Below are 18,835 nucleotides of genomic sequence, written 5' to 3' on the forward strand. Positions count from 1 at the left end.
AAAAGAAACTTGTTTAATCTAATTTTTTTAAATAAACAATAGATATATTTCTTATATGACTACAAAACTCTATTTCTTTCTCTTAATTAGGCTTAATGGATGATCATCTTGTCAAGATTGATTAAGATTTGCGGACAAATTAAATAGTATATCCCAACTTTAGCCCTATAATAGTGATGTCAAAGCAGTACGTTGAGAAGAATAAAACTATGAGCAATAAAGTAAAACTTTCCCGTACTGCAAGAAAAGATGAATAAATTCAATCTCTTAATATATATTAACTATTAAATGTATTTAACTGCACAGTGCTAAGGTCACTCAAAAGTTAAAGACTTGTTTTTTGGAGAGCCATAGGACCACCATTTTATTTATCTGTAGAATACTTATCCAATTGATATAATTGTTATTGGAATTTGAAAGTTCATTAATATTAAGTTTAAATGGATTTAATTAAACCTCAACAGAGTATAATTAATTATATAATTAATTAAGAGTGAAGATTAAATATACATATAAAAAACCATAATCCATAGTTGTTTCGAAGACACGAGATTTTGCTTCTGCAATTCGACAGGTGGCTAAGGATCCATCACCTCTCATCATTCATGGGGAGCTTCACGAAATTAATTAAACAAATTCATCACCCTAAATTATATAATTAGTTTGATCCCACTCAAGGATGGACCTAGGTAAAAATTTTAAAATTCTGTATATTTTAATCTTTTTTATTCTTATTGAAAATATATTTTTATCCTCTAAAATTTTATAAGTTTATATTTCTTTCAAAACTTATAAATTCATCTCCTCGATATAAAATCCTACGTAGATCGCTAATCTCATTCCTAATAAATAAACAATAACTTTATCATGATGTTTCTCTCAACTACTGAATTATAGCCATTAGCTTTGTTGTCTTGCCACATAGTGCTTTAATGAAACTCTTTCTAAAGGCAATTATTATTGTTGTTGTTATTCAATATATAACCTAATATCCCCAAAAATTATTCTTAAGCTAAAACTTTTTATGTTTTTTTATATAATATAAATCAAATACTTTAATCCAGTCTTTTCACCATTGCTTTTTGCAGAGATGATATCATTTCTTCATATTCTTTTAAGTTTTTGAAATCTTTGTAATTATCTTTTACGAATTGATAAATAATTCTTTGTTGTTCCTAGGGCCAAGCCTGTGTCACATTGCAAACAAAAAAGAAAAAAACAATTCCCACCATAATTGTACTGACGGCAGACAAAATCACAGATAAGCATTCTTTTTATCATTGATAATGGGTGAATGCCTTAATCTCTTGAGAGAGAAAAAGAAAACATAAAGTCCACGATTTTATGTCAGCAGGAGCTTGATGTTGAAGATCTCAATTAAGCGACAAGCGACAAGTTAATTATGTATGAAATTGAAAATGTTGACTTATTTGTGACTTGTGAATTCAAACGTATCCATCAAGACTAAAAGGTTGATGGTAAGGTTCCTTAGGTCGCACATTCATTTGCTTATGATCTATAGTTTAAATGCTCAAGAAACCATTACAATAATATTAATCTCGATAAATATAATATAAAACGAATGTTTGATTTGCAAGCATTTGTTATCCTGTTAATATTCAATTATCATGATATAAAAGCTGTGTAATCATGGTTTTTCTTAGGAAACAAGTAAGGATCGATGATGTTTCACTAATAAAATTATTTATCAAGAAAGAAAAAAAGATTCTTTTTTCTGTATATATAATTTAAAATGTAACATAATTTGATCCGTATAGTTATTTTTAAATTTTGAATTTAAAATTATAAATACAAAAATATAAATTCCTCTGTTGAAGGGTGAAGGAGAAATATAAAACACCTGAAAAAGAATAAAATAACAAAATTTGAGGAATTTTATTTTTTAGAAAAGGGAAATGATAAATAAGTGTTGGATGAGAAAGGTGTGAGACTTTACACCAAAAATTCTTAAACCACATTAGTCCAGTGGTGACCAATCCTGACCTGATCATCAGATTTGACCTCACAAACATATAGGGGAAACAAAGCTGTGAACCACAAAGTGGAATGTCCAATCATTTGGGTATATGTATATTTATATTTTTTTGTGGTTAATGTTGGAAATCAGATCGATAAGTAGTATTTTATTTTTATTTTTTAAAAAAAAGGGTAGGATGTTGTCAAACACGGCATCGAGACACCTGTTTCAATGGAGAAGATGGTAAGGATGACTTTGTTGTTTGATGTTCACTTGGTTAGAAATTGGATAGAAGGGTTGGTAAAGCGTGAGCCCTAAGGTTACCTACTCATATCACAAACATTATTCTGTTCTGATGTTTATTTTTAGCCCAGTAAAATTGTCGAGATATTATTTTTAATATTTTTTATATAATATGTTAGAAAAATTATTTTCTTAACTAATGTGAAGTTATAGTACATGTGAAAAGACGTTTGAATGAAACTATTTTCTCCAAATTGTATGCATGTTCAAAAGTTGATAACACTATGATCTTATTAAAATCGTCCACATCTTTTTAAAATCGTCATGTTATTCAGACGTCTTTCGACGTGTATTGTCACACTAGATGAGAAACTAATTTTTCAAACATTCTATATCACATATTTTTTTAATTATATTTGCAGACGTTCATTTTTGTTCGGGTTTTAATTATTTATTATTATTATATTATTAATAATATTTTTATTATTTTTTATAAATCCAACAAGTCAAGTCCGAATTACAATCAACCCAGACCCATTTGTAAGATGTCCATTTCGAGTCAAGCCCAACATCCCGTCCAATCAACAGGCCCAACCAAATTAAAACCCAAAATGGTCATATTATTCATGTCTTTCGCCGTGTATTGTCACACAATATGAGAAACTAACTTTTCAAACACTCTATACCACATAATTTTTTTAATTACATTATCTAACTAATTTTACCTTTTTAAACCCAAAAATATTAGTTTTTTAAAATAAAATTTTGAAATTCTTTAAATATATAAATGAACTATTGCCTCTCTAGATCTATGCAGAATATTTATGATGAAATTCGATCTCATATTACACGAGTTAAAATGTTTTTTTATTTATAAAAAAACTAACAACCAGTTGATTTAGTGGGATGATACACTAGATTCTCTAAGTAAGGTCAGAAATTCAAACTCTGACGTTTGTGAATAGAGCAAATTAGATTAAGAGGATCACCATCGCTTCTACAGTACGACGAAAAGGATGAACAAGGAGAAGCCCAAGAACGAATGTGGGTGCGTGATGTAAGTGAGGTGGAAAATTGGACTTTGAAAGAGGTGAAAAATATATTTAAAAAAATGAGTAAATCAATTTTTCTCTACACTATTTTAGGTTTATAAAAAAGTTTATAATTACTATTTTATCAAAATTACACTAGTTAAAATAAAAATTAAACCCTTTTACTAACACGCTACACCATCAAGCTAACAGAACTCAACGTCATTGTGATAAAAACTTAATAAAACGGTAACGTAAGTGATTAAAACTTAATTTTTTTTAATTTGATGGCAAAAGTATACAAATATGAAAGGTAACTGACCATTCCGGTAGTTTACCCTTTTTTCTTTTTAATTGAGTTGGGCTTTATATAATGAATATAATAACTAAAAGAAGCCTATTATAGGCCCATAATGACTTATTCTAATCAAATGGACCGTCTGGTAAGAAAGGCAGCCACATAGGAAAAGAAATTTCTGTCTCCTTCGTTATAGGGTTTACGAATAACCTCGATTTCAATCTCCACTTTCATATCTCCGGCAATAAAACTCCACCGTTCCATTCCATCCTAGGGCGCGGAACACCCTTACTTTCTTGGGTTTTTCCTCAGATCCATTCCCAGGTAACAATTCATGCCTTAGTTTCGAAGTAATCGACAATTCCTTATCTTTTCCTTCTCGTTAAGATTCTACAATTTTGAATCTTAGCCCTTAATGTATTTACTTCCCGATGTTCTACACTTTTTTTTGTTTGGATTTTCGGTAGGATCATAGATTGGTTGAATGTGCCTGTTTCTGATTTGGATTTTGTTTTGTCCTAGCAATTGAATGAATTGGAGTGGTTAATCCATAAATGGTTTTGGATTTCTTTGTCGTTGTTTTAGATCTGTTTGTAATATATGCGTTTCGTTAGTTAAAATAGTTGAGCAGCACAGGGATCTCTATTGCCTGGTCTCAGATTGTACAATGTGTTCATCAGTGGTGCCCGTCTATTGTTCCAACTTTCGCTAGAACAGGCCAATGGGAACTATTCTTTAGTATCTAAGCTGTGATTCGTAGTTTGTCACTTCCCGTTTGCCGTTATGCTAAGTCCGACGAGCTCATAGGTTCCATATACTAGTTTTAGTATTTTATATGACGGATGATCCTTTTTCAATCAATCACTCAGGATACACGTTTTAGTTTTTATGTTGTCCTTTGTAAATTCTGTTGTCTCTGACAGAGTTGTATGTTTTTTGGGCTATGTTAGGCACTCAATTGTTCGTTTTCCCTAATGTTTTGAGCTTACAGAATTCATATACTAATGATTGTGGGAAGTATAGCATGATGAGAACTTGTGAGCTATGTTTCTAATCCGTGATATTGTTCTTTGTTGATATTATTAGGTATTTCATCTTGAGTTGGTTGCAACATGGGTGATTTTTCAATCCAGATTAGCTCCAGCCTTATCAGCCGCTTAGCTGAAGATGATTTGAAGCCGAAGAGAAGAACAAAGAAAACTAAAAGCAGGGTGCCATTAGAACCTCCAAAGCCGGAAACTAAGGTCGATCAGAAGCATATATCTGATGATTCTGAACAACAGAAAGGGATTGAAGGCACCAGATGGCCAGTTCCACCTCCCTTATTTCTGCCCGTAAACCAACCTCCTTATGCTGCCAGTGCAGAGTTAGATGCAATTAGATCTGTTGTTAAAGAGAGTGAGAACGTCGTTGAAAAGCTGCGAAAGCAGGAGGAGAACATGGTGCAGGAAGTAACACAAAAAGCTAAGGATCTTCATGAGAATGAGTTCAAGATTCCAGAACCGAAGCCTATGCCTTGTTTGGTTGAAAGTAATGCTTGGATGGCATGCTATAAGGAGAATGCTAATGACCTTACTAAATGTGCTTCTCTGGCCCAAAATTTTGCAGAATGTTCTCGCAAAGTTAGGCAGTTAGCAAAAACAGCTGATAAATAGGCTTTGACAGGGACAAATTTTCAAGTGATAGAATTGGTGCCTGTTTGAGTTTAATTTTGGCATTGCAAATAAACCAGCAACGGAGAAAACCTACTAATTTGTCTAGCACCCTTGTAGGGTTACATTCTGTGTCATTTTGACCTTAATCGTCTGATATTTTTGGTTTGGGTTTTTTTGCTACCTGACCTTGGTTTCAAGGTACAATTTAGTACTTAATTTTTTTTTTGTTCCAATTAAGTACTTGAACATTGCTTTAACGTTAACTTTGGTAGCTAAATATTTTTTCTATTTGAGTACTTAAATTTGATTTGTTGGTTCAAATTAGTATTCAAACTCTACATTTTGGTGTAAATTAGTACTTACAATAAATGACTTATTTGAATTATAAAGCTTTGGTCCATAATATGATGTCATTAGCTGCATTGACAAGACCCGGATATTCAGCTTATGTAATAGACCGAGAAACTGATCTTTGTTTGCGTGTGCTGCAAGACAATAAATAATATCCAGATATCCACTATAGACACAATAATCATCTGAATCAATACCCTAGTCAGCATAATAAAAAGAAATGAGAGTGAAACATGTCTTCTGAGGAGAAAACCTAAGATCATAATTGATAGTGCCCTTTAGATATATCAAAATACGCCTATCTGCCAACCAATGGCTATCTTTACTGTGCCACCTTGGAAGAAATATATGGCCTAATGTGTAAATGTACTGTAAGGCCCTCACTATGCTTCTGCATTGATAAGGGTTCTTCAAGTCTTTGACCTCCATCTTTGCAAAGCTTCGACGAAATAACAATATGAGTGGAAAAAAGCCTGACATCTATCTTCTTGGCCTTGTGTAAGACTTCAGTGATGTACTTCCTTTGAGTTTTAAAGAGACCGCCACTAACTTGCTTCACTTCAATACCAAGGAAATATTACACATTACTTAGATCCTTCAATGAAAAATTCTTTTTGCAATTTGTGTATAACTTCATTGATTTGTGTTTCAAAATTCCTTATGAAAAGTATATCATCTACGCAGACAAGAATATAAGTGATGATTGTGTCAACAAAATACACAAATAATGAATTATCAGTTTTGGAAAGCCTGAAGTTGAGACTAAACAGAAAACCTCTTAGTTATTGAACCAATTCTTGGGTGCTTGTCCAATGCCATTTAAAGTCTTTCTCAACTTACAGATCAAAGGAGTCCCATAATTTGTTGTTTGTTCAAATCCACAGGGCTAAGGCATATAGACATCATCCACAGGAGTTTTGTGGAATTGAAGGAGCCATTGTTTTCATCACTTAAGTCCCTTCTTATTCTCAAAACTCCTGTGGATGAAAACAAACGTTGGCATGCAATGTCGAAGACAGTCTGAAGTTATAAGAAGGGACTCTTTTGAACGTTGGAGATGAATCGTTGATGGTGGCAGCATTTTGCACCGAAGCGAAAACATCACCAACAATACTTGATGAGAGCATAGCTTCATTCATGATTCTTCAATGCACAAAGAAAACGAAATCACAAAAGAAAATCAAAACAAATATAAAACAAAAGATTCCGAACTCATAATGTCAACATCGACACTAGGAAAACAACCGAGATGAAAGTAAATCTACATCGACAACACCATCCATGATCGAAAACCGAAACTCTAATACCATGTTAAACATCGTACATGATTGATCAGAGATATAACTGAACGGAGGGAATATATTAATATGGATGGGTTAGATTATATAAATAAATGAATATCACTTCATTAATGGATCAATAAGTTAAAACTCAATACAACTAGCCCATTTATAACCCAACGTCTAATCCCTATAATTGACCCAACAACTTTGGGTATTTTCAACGGTTTCATTAATGGGTGGGCTATCAATTGAGAACGAGTCCAAGTCTAAGATCAATGAGTCGAGACTGAGTTTTATGTTGTAAAGGCCCTGCATGCCAATTGTCTCAGTAGATTTCTGCCAGCTGTGGCAATCCCCAACAATAATAAATTATCGTTTGGCGAGTGAGTTGGTAAGCCGAGTTGAGTTGAGTTGAGTCCAGGTGAGTCATTTTTTCTCTGGCTTTGACCGAGTTACTTCTTCTGAGCTATTTTTCATTAGTTTCATGTCTTTTCTGATAGAAGTGGCGGTGCTTGAGCGTCTCCTGGTAGATGCTTTATCTATCACAAACAAACATGAGCATACAATATATTTTGTTTTTTTCGTAATTTCCATGCTTTGCCTACAAAATATCCGATTCAACCATCATCGATATGTCCGTTTGAATTAAATTTACATAATAACGTCATCTTAGGATGGACCAGATTTTTTTATTTTTTGTGGTAAATCTCCATCTACCGTATGCAAGGAAGATCCCTTTTCCCATATAAAAATTCCCTTGATATAAAAATTCCAAAAATTCCGCAATAGGGAAGTTCTTCTCTCTTCCATGGCTCTGTTTTTCACCCTTGTTGGTGTTTTTGCCATCTTCTGGTTTACATGGATGTACCTCAAGTCCAAGGGGAGTCCGCCATCTCCACCGGGCCCTCGAGGCCTTCCCTTAGTGGGAAGCCTTCCCTTCCTCCGTCCTGACCTCCACTCCTACTTCGCTGAACTGGCTCGCAACTACGGCCCAGTTGTCAAACTCCAGCTTGGGAGCAAGCTGGGGATCCTCGTCACCTCCCCTTCGGCGGCACGAGAAGTGCTTAAAGACCAAGACATCGTCTTCTCCAACCGTGATGTGCCTATGACTGCCATGGTTTTAACCGGCGGCCGTGATATAGCTTGGAACCCCTATGGTCCTGAATGGAGGATGTTAAGAAAAGTATGCGTCATCAAGATGCTTAGCAATGCTACTTTGGACAAAACATATGAGCTTCGCCGTAGAGAAGTACGGCAAACCGTGGGTTATTTGTATAGCAAGGCCGGATCGCCGGTAAACGTGGGAGAGCAAATGTTTTTAACGATATTGAATGTGGTGACCAGTATGTTATGGGGCGGCACCGTCGAGGGGGAGGCGAGGGCGAGCCTTGGTGCAGAGTTCAGGCAGGTCATCTCGGAAACAACTGAGCTTTTGGGTATGCCCAATATTTCTGACTTTTTTCCAACGCTGGCCCCGCTTGATTTGCAAGGTGCAGTGAAACGTATGAAAAAACCAATGGATAAGTTGAACACCATCATTGAAAACATAATCGATCAAAGGTTGAAGAAGGAGAGGGAAAGTGGGAGCAGTTCAGCACTGGAATTCAAGGACTTTGTTCAGTTCCTATTACAATTGAAGGATGACGAAGATTCCAAGACCCCATTGACTATGGATCATATCAAGGCCTTGCTCCTGGTGAGTTTTGCTTCTTCAATTAGATCAATTATTGATAAGTTCTTAAATAGCTATGAAAGAACAGAGTTCCTCTCCAAGTGCTCTAACCTAACAAAAAAAAAAAAAAAAGGATCTTTAAACAATAAACATACATTTAATACTTGACAGGATATGGTGGTGGGAGGATCAGACTCAAACTCAATTGAGTTCGTAATGGCTGAAATCATCAACAAACCAGAAGTGATGAGAAGAGCACAGCAAGAACTGGTTGAAGTAGTGGGCAAAGATAACTTGGTGGAAGAATCCCACATTCACAAACTGCCATATCTACTGGCAATAATGAAAGAGTCGTTGCGTTTGCACCCAGCTCTACCTCTCCTAATCCCTCATTGCCCCAGTGAATCCTGCACCGTCGGTGGTTACAGTATCCCGAAGGGTTCGAGGGTGTTCGTGAATGCATGGGCAATTCACAGGGACCCCTCGATCTGGGACAATCCATCGGAGTTCAACCCTGAGAGGTTTTTGAATAGCCGGTGGGATTTTAGTGGGAACGATTTCAGTTATTTTCCTTTTGGGTCAGGCAGAAGAATCTGTGCCGGAATCGCGATGGCTGAGAGGATGGTGTTGTATTCGGTTGCCACACTGTTGCATTCTTTTGACTGGAAAGTGCCAGAAGGTAACAACTTAGATCTTACTGAGAAGTTTGGGATCGTCTTGAAGTTAGAGAAACCACTTGTGGCAATCCCAGCACCAAGATTATCGGATGCCACTTTTTATGAATAACTCAGTTTAGACCTACTTCTACACCTTTGTTTGTACTAATAAAACTATTATTTACTCATATGGGTCAATTAATAGCATGAAAATAACGCTTTTCGTCCTAATTACACCGTATGTTTTCGAATTCCAACGCCAAGAGATTGATGTTATTCTAAATTTCATTCTGATTTTTTTAAACTCATTAAGTGACCTTAATGATTAAAGTGAGTGTTATTTTTATTAGATGTCTCGAGTTGAAACAGCTACTTTTGTAGGCATGATCACGTTGTCAATGATTAATTTTCATTTTAAAATATATATTATTTTATAATCATTAGGTTAAAATAATTGAAAAGAAAACAATTGAAAATCCTAAATATTAGAGTCATAAAATTGTAATATGAAGTCAATCTAGAAGAATAGGCAATTATGGGATTGCTGGAAAGGGAAGGAAAACCGGGAAGAAGACGATAGAAGAATTGTGGGAAGAACGTTTGAAGAGGGAGAGGCGGGAGAAGGAGAGGGAACGGACATTGTTAATCGGAAGGAGCAAAACAAATCCAACTCTGAAGGATACAAGGTTTTCCAGTAGGTGAGCTTGCAGAAACTAAAGCTCTGCAGGTTTATGTTTCTAGTAATTCAAATTGCAGAGTTGTATGAATTTAGGGGCTAACTAGCCTTTTCATATTATACGCACCACCTGAAGAAGAGGAGGAAGAATTCTTTTAAAATATATTATATATAAAAATATTTATAATTATTTTAGAGCAAGTAGGAATGATTTTATTCTAAATTTCATTATTCCACCTCCGATTTTTAACTCATCAAGTGATTTTAGTGATTAAAGTGAGTGTCATTTTTTTAGATGTCCTGGGTTCGAACAATTAGTTTTACAAGATGTATGCGTGTTCTCAATAATTAAAAAAATTGAATATATATTATTTTATAATCCCCGTATTATTTTTTTCACGTCCGTCACCATTTTTAACTTAATTTAAAATTTAAATACTAAATATATAAAATTAAATCAGGTTAGAATTGATCAATTTTAATTTATTTATCATCTAATGGGATTCCTAAATTAAAGGTGAGGACAACTTTCAAACTATAGAATTGTGAGTAAACAAAGATATTAGTGAATAATTATATATTAATAAAATAATAATAAAATGTCATGTTATAAAAATAAATAATAAGATAAGTTAGAAAGATTAAAACCTGAATAATTCAAAAATTAAATAGTTAAATAAAAAAAGTTACTTTAATAATTAAAATATTAGTGAGAATATAATTGAGTAATAATTTACCCATAACATTATTATATTTGGTCATCCATGTTATTTTGTTTAATGATGAGGAGTTTAACACTAGAAAAGATAATCCTTCTAGAGAAAAACAATAACAGGATGGTTTATCTTTCACTATAATCAAAATCTTGAAAAATATATTTATATGTGGTCTGCATAATGCTATCGGACTATTCATTATAAATATATATGCTCATCTTGCAATAAAACAATAAATTAAAGGGTAAAGTACACAAGTGGTCTTCCGACTATAAGTTGGTATTTTATTGAGTCACTTGACTATTAAAAGTTACAAAATAATCATTCGACTATAAATGGTTGCTTTCTTGAGTCCCTCGACTATTAAAGTTACAAAATTGTTACTCGACTATTCAAATATTTCAAACTTTGTTATTTTCCGTTAAAAATTTGTCGATTGTCTAATTTGGACGTTAATCAACTGACTGAGATTTGATAAAATTATATTTTTAATGATGTCTATTGACACTGTCGTTGTTTTCGAGCATTAACTCGACGACATAATGTTTCAAGAACTAACTTGATTCACAAAATACAACTCAAATAGTTTTGAAATCAGATTTTTATAATATTATAGTTAGCATGTTAACATCCAGCTCATACGATATTTAATTTTCTAATGGGAAAAATAAATTTGAAATATATGAATAGTTAGTTGATTACTTTGTAACTTTTCATAGTCGTGATATTCAATAAAACAATTCCTTATAGCCTAAGGATCATTTTGTAAGTTTTAATAGTTGAAGGACTTAGCAAAGTAATACCCTATAATGAATTTGAAATATATGAATAGTTGGGTGATTATTTATGTAATTTACCCTAAATAAAAGTAGAAAACTAATTTTCTTGACTTTTCCATTATTAATTTATTTTAGTTTGTTCTCTAAGATTCTCTTGTGGTATGGCTGTGGAAACGAGGGGTGCATTGCCTCTTGTCGTTATTGAAATGGACTATTTTATTTTGAAAACAGTGATGAGAATAAATTTAAAATTGGGATAAATTAATGTTTTTGTTTAATACGTTGTATTCGAACTGGTTTATCAAAATATTACATACGAATTAAACGAACTTAATGATTAAGAGATTAATATTATTTTTAAGATATCAAATTTAAATACGATATATATAATAATATATAAACGTTTATTGTTAAATGATTATTTTATATTTACTACATACTAACAAAAATTTGATGCCCAAAGGATATAGAAGTTGAGGCTTGCACGAGGAATCAGCCCATTGTTGTTTTGAGTTTCCAACAGATTAATTGGCAATATTTGTGGATGTATTTCGCTTCCCACCATTATCGGCCCAATGGTTTAATTCCCAACAATTGATGTGATTGTGCCTTTTCAATTTTTCTTCTTCTTAGAGTTGTATTTAAAGACGGATACATGATTTCGTTTTAGAAGAGACGGATTTATAAAATTTTAAATATGAATAAACATAATTTTAATAAAAAAATATCAAAAATATCAAAAAATTAAAATTTTATAAGGAGGGAGATTGTCTCATCCGCACTCTCTAATTCCATCCCTGATTGTATTTTCTAAGGTCATTTCTTTCCTTTTTAACGTCACTTCATGGTTTGATTTGAGGCACGTCCATTTCAACAACACTCACGTCTTTTCTTTATAATTTCCAAAAAGGAAATCGTTGATGCTTCCTATTACTTCACAAAGAACCCGCCATTTACGGGCGATGTTTATTGGATATTATTACACTAATAATATCTTTGTATCTTTATTCACTATCTTTTGGGCTGTTTCTCTCTGCTAATTCTACATTGTGGTGGGTCGACTCGTTATGTATCCATTCATTTTATTATTTTAAATTATAGTTCGTTTGAATCTTTTGAGTTAACTCATGTTTATTTAGTATTGTAGTTTAATCTATTTTTAAATTGATCTACTCTTATCTAATGTAATTAGGGATGATAATTTAACTAGAAATTAATAGGTTCTATTCTAATTTAATCAGATAGGATTGTCTTTTTTTTAAAAAAAAAAGGTTCAGGTCGGGTTTTATATAGGGTTAGGTTAAGACAGATCGAGTTTAGGTGAAGAGTGAAAAACTTTCTATCTGATCTGGTCTGAGGGTAACATAATTGCTATAATACTCATCTCTCTATAGCTTTCCAATTAGGTCTTTTGATTTATGTTGGATTGGATCAAATTAGATTGAATTTATATTTCAAAAAATTGAGTTAAGTCAAGTTTTTGAATCGAATTAAATTGAATTCGACCAAACTCATCAGCACATTGTCATCTCTAATTGTAATGTTGGTTAAGTTTTTGGAGAACTTCATCTATTATTTCAGTGACTGATATATTTTGAATAGTTAAAGTTTATTAGTAGTAATCATAGACCATGCATTATGCATATTTGTTTTTGGCATCATTTGCTTGTTATCTCATTATATGTTCCCCATATGGTATATATGTTTTGGTCTCACTTTTTTTTGGATAACTCAAAATTTTAAAACTCGATTTAACATATGGAGGATTGAATATTTAATTTTTATTAGTATTAATTTCGAGGATCAAATAACAGATTGGCTAACAAATACTGAAAGAGCATTTGGAGGGTGAATGTACCCCAACAAATTTGTGTATTCCTATGGTTCATCAATCATGGAAGACCGATGACTAACGACAAAGGAAGATCCTGACATTTGTATTATTTAAACTCAAAACTTTAAAAAAATGATACTTATTTTTAATCACAAAAACCGCTTGATAGATTCACTTCTCAAGAAATTTTAATTAAAGTAAATAAAAAATTATTTTTTACTGAAAATTTTGGACTTCGGGTAAGCAAAACCCAAGAACTCATCCAAGATATGGTTAAATTCTTCGGAAATTCCTTTCTTAATGTCTAATGGAGAAAGGAAAGACACAAGAAGACAATAATTAAACTATATTAATTAATTTTATAGTTTAATTTATAATTATTTATAATATAATTAATATTATATTTAATATATTTTTATAATGTAAATATAATTTATTTTAAAATCGTTTTAAACTTAAAGCATTTTATTCTCAATAACCTAATAATTACCTTAGTTGTGAACCCATTGAATTGTCTCAGTAGTAAAAGATAATATTATTATTTCTAAAGGATCAGTGTTCGAGCATTATTAATGCTTGAGAATTATTCTGAACATATTACCTCGTGATTATGCGTGCATATTGTTAATGACTAAAAATTATGATACTACCTTATAATCACTTCAAATTATTAAAAAAAACATTTTTCAATATCCCAATTTGATTCAAGATAAGAGTCGAATTTTATCCAAGCTCATCTATATTTGAATATGACTAACTTAAGCCTATTTTTTACCACCCCATACTACTTTTTTTAAAAAACTAATAATTCAATAGTTTTATATTATTTTTTCATTAAATTTATTTATTATTTTATACTTGAACAATCTAATACATTTTTAATGTTTATACTATAGTATTATAAATTGTAAATTTATCTTTTAACTTATATAAAATATAAAATTTATAATTTATAAAAGTAACATGCTACAATATATTATAAACATATAAAAGGAGCCTAGCCCGATTTGAATCTTGCATATTATGGCCTGAGTCGACCCATTTTAAAATATATTTAATATCATGTTCAAATTTATTTTTTGAGTTTAATATTTTTACACAAATCTTCTTAAATTTTAAATAAATCTTTAGATTTTATTAATTATTCAGACGATTACAAGGTAATATATGTTGATCATCTTTTTTTAATCATTAATAACACACATACAAACACAATTATTCAAACTCAAGACTTAAAAAAATAACAACGTACCTTTCAAACTTAAATATCATAAATTAAACTTAATTCTTAATAAGTTTAATCACAACACAAACTAAATATCATAAAATTATGTAGACCAATGGCGGCAAAACTACGAGAACAGTTAGATTTAACGATTAATTATCCCAGTGTCGGTATTGCAACACAACATTTGAACAAAGTTATAATCGAAGATCGATCATTCCGACAATAGAATCCATAAGTGGACCCTTTCTTTTCCCTCTTTGAAAGGTAACATTAGTAGTAATTAGGCATAGAAATGCATGTATTGAACAATTAACACGAGCAGTGATTTAGCGTCTATGAGAATCCAAGGCTCAGGAATAATGATTATACACTTTTGTCCTACTTATTTTTGTTTCAAAAAATACTATAAATGAATTGATTTTGGGTCAACAACCTCTTGTATTACATTTTGACTTGTCATAAGTTTTATGCAAATTCATCCGTTTTTTAAATTTTGTTTTATAAATATAAAATTATGTGTCTGTTTGTGGTCGTTACTAGTTTTTTTTTATAAAAAAATTAGTTCTCAAATAAAATTAAACTCGATTAATAAGTGTTAGCTGTAGTGATAAACCACATAATAATTTTAATGAGAAAACTTTAGATTTAAATTATAGAGTTAACATTGTTGAGAGTGACAATCCGAATTTTGAACATAAATCATAAAATTAACATTAAAGATAAAAAATGAATGATATTTTTTGTAAATTAATTTAATTATTTAATAAACTAAATTGTCTAATTTTAATTATAAAAATATATTAATAGTGATATAAAATTAAGGTTAATGTTTTTTTATAAAAAAAAAACAGCATCAACTTGGGTGGGATAGTTTGCTATTTTTTTGGGGGCAATGGCATATATAATCAAAGACCCATGTGAGGGATGCCAATTCCAGTTGACCTCAACAACAGTTTTCAAATTCATAATCTAAAGGAACATTTGCCCCAATTAATTATATTAAAAATAGTTACTATAAAAATATATAATTGGGTATCATTAGATTTGTAAAATGATATAAATAATTTTAATAATACACAATATAAAAATATCATTAAGATTGAATAAAATAATATTTATATATACTTTGTAATAGGATCAAATACATTAAATGAAATAAGATTTTAAAAAACTATATTACAATTTGAATAAGGAATTTGACTACTAAAATCTTTGTTTTAAATTTTAGTATTATTAAATAAAAAATATTTGAACATTTTGAAGAACTTAATAAAAATAATCTTCCACAACATTCCTTAAATTCACATTCGTTGGTCAAGATAGTTGTGCTCTCTTTCACTAATTCAACTAAGAAAATCCAAATTGAGAAGCCTAATTTTCCAATCATACAAAGTCCAAACCCACATGTAAATAAATCTCTAGGTAGGGTCCATTGAACAAATTTGTTCACCTACAAGAAAATTCACCATCATCACAGTAGATACTTGATGATCAGACCTTAATTCAAAACCAAACTTGAAAAAAGAAAAAAAATCAAGCGATGGGAAATTGTTTCCTAGGGTCACAGTCATGATAGCTAGCTGTCATCGAGAACCAGTTGCCCATATTTCTTTATCAACTATTCAACTCTGTATTAAATTTGGAATGGGAACATGTTGCTTTGCTCCACAAGTCGCTATTAATTGTGCATTCTCTGTTTCAACTTCGGCATGCACAGATGCACTAAGCTCTAAACTTCTCTTCCTTTCTGTCTCTTTCCCTACTTACCTCTCTGTTCTCACTATCTTGTTCTTGATTTCATTAAATACTGGACTGCACTTACTTCAAACTTCTACAGGAAAAGAAACAGATATGGGTTGTTTTCTTTGATCTTTTTTTCATCGTTTTCTTAAAAGAGAAGAAACCCCGGAAGATTTCAGCCAAGGGAAAAGATGGGTGTCTTTCGGTTCCTGTTCTTTCTTGTTCTTTTGTTCACACTTCAGGTTCCACGGCGTGTTCATGGGAACACGGAGCTGAAGGCTTCTTTAGACCCAACAAACAAGGTGCTGGAGTCGTGGAAAAGTGATGGGGACCCTTGCAGTGGTTCTTTTGCGGGTGTGGCTTGTAATGAGCACCGTAAGGTGGCTAACATTTCGTTGCAGGGAAAGGGTCTTTCTGGTGAACTCTCGCCTGCTATTGTGAGACTCAAGTGTCTCTCTGGCTTGTACTTGCATTACAATTCGTTGTCTGGAAAGATACCGGTAGAGCTTTCACAACTTCAGGAATTAACTGATCTTTATCTTAATGTCAACGATCTGTCTGGTAACATTCCTCCTCAGATCGGAAACATGGCTGCTTTACAAGGTTTGTTCATCTCAAAACAAAATTATTTTGGACCTGACTGTTTGTCTGATTTTGATGATAATAAGATCAGACACTGAAAACAATTTTTTTTTGCCTTGTAGTTCTACAGTTGTGTTGCAACCAGCTGACAGGGAATATGCCTAGGGAGATTGCCTCTTTGAAGCGACTAAATGTTCTTGCTCTGCAATATAATAGACTAGATGGTAAAATCCCAGCCAGCATAGGCAACTTGAGAATGTTAAGAAGACTTGACTTGAGCTTCAATGGCCTCTTCGATTCAATTCCTCCAACGTTAACTGACATCCCACAACTGGAAATTCTAGATATCCGAAACAATAAACTATCTGGAAATGTCCCTTCGGGTAACAATGTTTTTCATGCACCAACTTCTTAGATTTCTTGTGTGATTCCTGCTTCTTTATGTTAACTTGAGGTTGATTTGTTATCTGTAAAGGTTTAAAAAGATTAAAAGGAGAATTTCATGGTGACAACAACCCAGGTCTGTGTGGAACAGGATTTCCAACATTGAGAACTTGCGGCCCTTTTGATGATATGAATATTAACAAGCTAGAACCATTCAGATCACATCTAAATAATACTGCTCCAGCACCAGCCGTTACCTTGAACACATCAAATATCCAGGGACACTGCAACCACCCTCATAGCCTACATCGATCCAGATTCCTAGAAATATCTGTTATTTCAGGGGTTACTGTGGTTACTTTCATATTTATGGTTGCTGGATTCCTCGCATTTGTTCATTGCCGTAGGAAGAAACAGAAGATTGGAAATACATCTGGTCCTTCTGAAGAGAGCATTGGCATTGACCAGGCAAAAGAATTTCAAAGAAATGGGAGTGTTTCCCCACTCTTAGATCTTGAATACTCGTATAGGTGGGATCCATTAGGTGATGGATGGAAGGGCATTGGATTTTCCCAGGAAAATCTGAATAAGTTTAGGTTAGACCTAGAAGAAGTTGAGTCAGCAACTCGATGCTTTTCCAAGTCGAATTTACTGGGAAAGACGAACTTCTCATGTGTGTACAAAGGGATTCTGAGAGACCGTTCTCCTGTAGCCATCAGAAGCATAAATGTAACCAGCTGCAAGTCCCAGGAAGTGGAGTTCGTTAAGGGCTTGTACTTACTAACATCGTTACGACATGAAAACCTAGTCAAGCTGAAAGGCTTTTGCTTCTCAAGGGGCAGAGGCGAATGTTTCCTCATTTACCACTTTGCTTCCAAGGGAAACCTGTCCGAATACCTCGATCTAGAAGATGGAACTGACTCAGTTCTTGACTGGCCAACAAGGATTTCCATCATCAATGGCATTGCAAAAGGTCAGTTTCAGATCAGGTTTATGCTCCATAAACTACAAGCAACAATCATATGTTTCTCTTTGACTAAATATTCTTGTATTTTGCTCTAACAGGTATGGAATATTTGCACAAAAGTGAAGAAAACAAGCCGCCCATAGTCCACCGCAACATATCTGTCGAGAAAGTTCTCATCGACCAACAATTCAACCCATTGATTGCAGACTCTGGTCTCCATAAGATTCTAGCCGACGACATTGTCTACTCAACTCTGAAAGTAAGTGCATCCATGGGTTATCTAGCACCAGAATACATCACCACAGGCCGTTTTACAGAAAAGACCGATGTATTTGCATTTGGGGTTATCATTCTCCAAATCCTGTCTGGTAAACTTCAACTCACAAACTCAATTCGGTTGGGGGCTGAATCTAGCAGGTTTGGAGATTTTGTTGACAAAAATCTCAGAGGAGAATTTTCAGAATTCATGGCAGCTAAGCTGGGGAAAATTGCACTCGATTGCACCCATGAAGAACCTAATAACAGACCAAGAATGGAGACAATAGTTAAAGAGCTTAATGATTGCAGTGTCAGCCCTTGATAGGCATTCTTTTTTCCCAACTTGAGACTGATGATGACGGAATCAAAAAGATCGCTGAAACTTGCTTTTTGCTGGTTGTTGTAGATCTTTTGAGAGGTACTATGATGATTGAGGTGTGAAAAGATAGCAATGTCGTGTAAAGTGGAGTTGCAGATAGCTGGAATGCTTTGGGAGGAGTTTCC

General features: G+C 32.9%; 3 protein-coding genes across 4 annotated transcripts; all 3 read left to right on the forward strand.

Moving 5' to 3' along the window:
- Positions 1–3,703: 3,703 nt before the first annotated feature.
- LOC120193656 lies at positions 3,704–5,323 on the forward strand. 2 transcript variants are annotated; one of them, XM_039196090.1, is made up of 2 exons: positions 3,704–3,825; positions 4,637–5,322. In XM_039196090.1, exon 2 carries the CDS (start codon positions 4,663–4,665, stop codon positions 5,203–5,205), a length of 543 nt encoding a protein of 180 aa, XP_039052021.1. In that variant the 5' UTR covers positions 3,704–3,825; positions 4,637–4,662; the 3' UTR covers positions 5,206–5,322. The 2 variants fall into 2 exon arrangements, with proteins under 2 accessions (XP_039052021.1, XP_039052022.1); XM_039196091.1 differs by having other exon boundaries at positions 3,724–3,874; positions 4,637–5,323.
- Positions 5,324–7,596: 2,273 nt separating this feature from the next.
- On the forward strand, positions 7,597–9,382 carry LOC120193751 (flavonoid 3',5'-hydroxylase CYP75B138-like). The gene is made up of 2 exons (XM_039196191.1): positions 7,597–8,535; positions 8,683–9,382. Exons 1-2 carry the CDS (start codon positions 7,648–7,650, stop codon positions 9,295–9,297), a joined length of 1,503 nt encoding a protein of 500 aa, XP_039052122.1. The 5' UTR covers positions 7,597–7,647; the 3' UTR covers positions 9,298–9,382.
- Positions 9,383–16,043: 6,661 nt separating this feature from the next.
- Positions 16,044–18,691, forward strand: LOC120193750 (LRR receptor kinase SERK2-like). Its single transcript, XM_039196190.1, has 4 exons — positions 16,044–16,743; positions 16,845–17,105; positions 17,198–18,079; positions 18,172–18,691. Exons 1-4 carry the CDS (start codon positions 16,332–16,334, stop codon positions 18,651–18,653), a joined length of 2,037 nt encoding a protein of 678 aa, XP_039052121.1. The 5' UTR covers positions 16,044–16,331; the 3' UTR covers positions 18,654–18,691.
- The last annotated feature ends 144 nt before the right edge of the window (positions 18,692–18,835 follow it).

The sequence above is a fragment of the Hibiscus syriacus genome, unplaced genomic scaffold (genome assembly GCF_006381635.1).
Source record: "Hibiscus syriacus cultivar Baekdansim isolate YM2019G1 unplaced genomic scaffold, ASM638163v2 tig00116996_pilon, whole genome shotgun sequence".
Lineage (NCBI taxonomy): Eukaryota > Viridiplantae > Streptophyta > Magnoliopsida > Malvales > Malvaceae > Hibiscus > Hibiscus syriacus.

What these genes read in the sequence shown, in the direction of transcription:
- LOC120193656 (XM_039196090.1), top strand. Translation starts at nt 4,663, where the DNA reads ATGGGTGATTTTTCAATCCAGATTAGCTCCAGCCTTATCAGCCGCTTA.
- LOC120193751 (XM_039196191.1), top strand. Translation starts at nt 7,648, where the DNA reads ATGGCTCTGTTTTTCACCCTTGTTGGTGTTTTTGCCATCTTCTGGTTT. An exon ending in ATATCAAGGCCTTGCTCCTG is followed by an intron (nt 8,536 to 8,682) that starts GTGAGTTTTGCT and finishes AATACTTGACAG; the next exon opens with GATATGGTGGTGGGAGGATC.
- LOC120193750 (XM_039196190.1), top strand. Translation starts at nt 16,332, where the DNA reads ATGGGTGTCTTTCGGTTCCTGTTCTTTCTTGTTCTTTTGTTCACACTT. An exon ending in AAACATGGCTGCTTTACAAG is followed by an intron (nt 16,744 to 16,844) that starts GTTTGTTCATCT and finishes TTTGCCTTGTAG; the next exon opens with TTCTACAGTTGTGTTGCAAC. An exon ending in CATCAATGGCATTGCAAAAG is followed by an intron (nt 18,080 to 18,171) that starts GTCAGTTTCAGA and finishes TTGCTCTAACAG; the next exon opens with GTATGGAATATTTGCACAAA.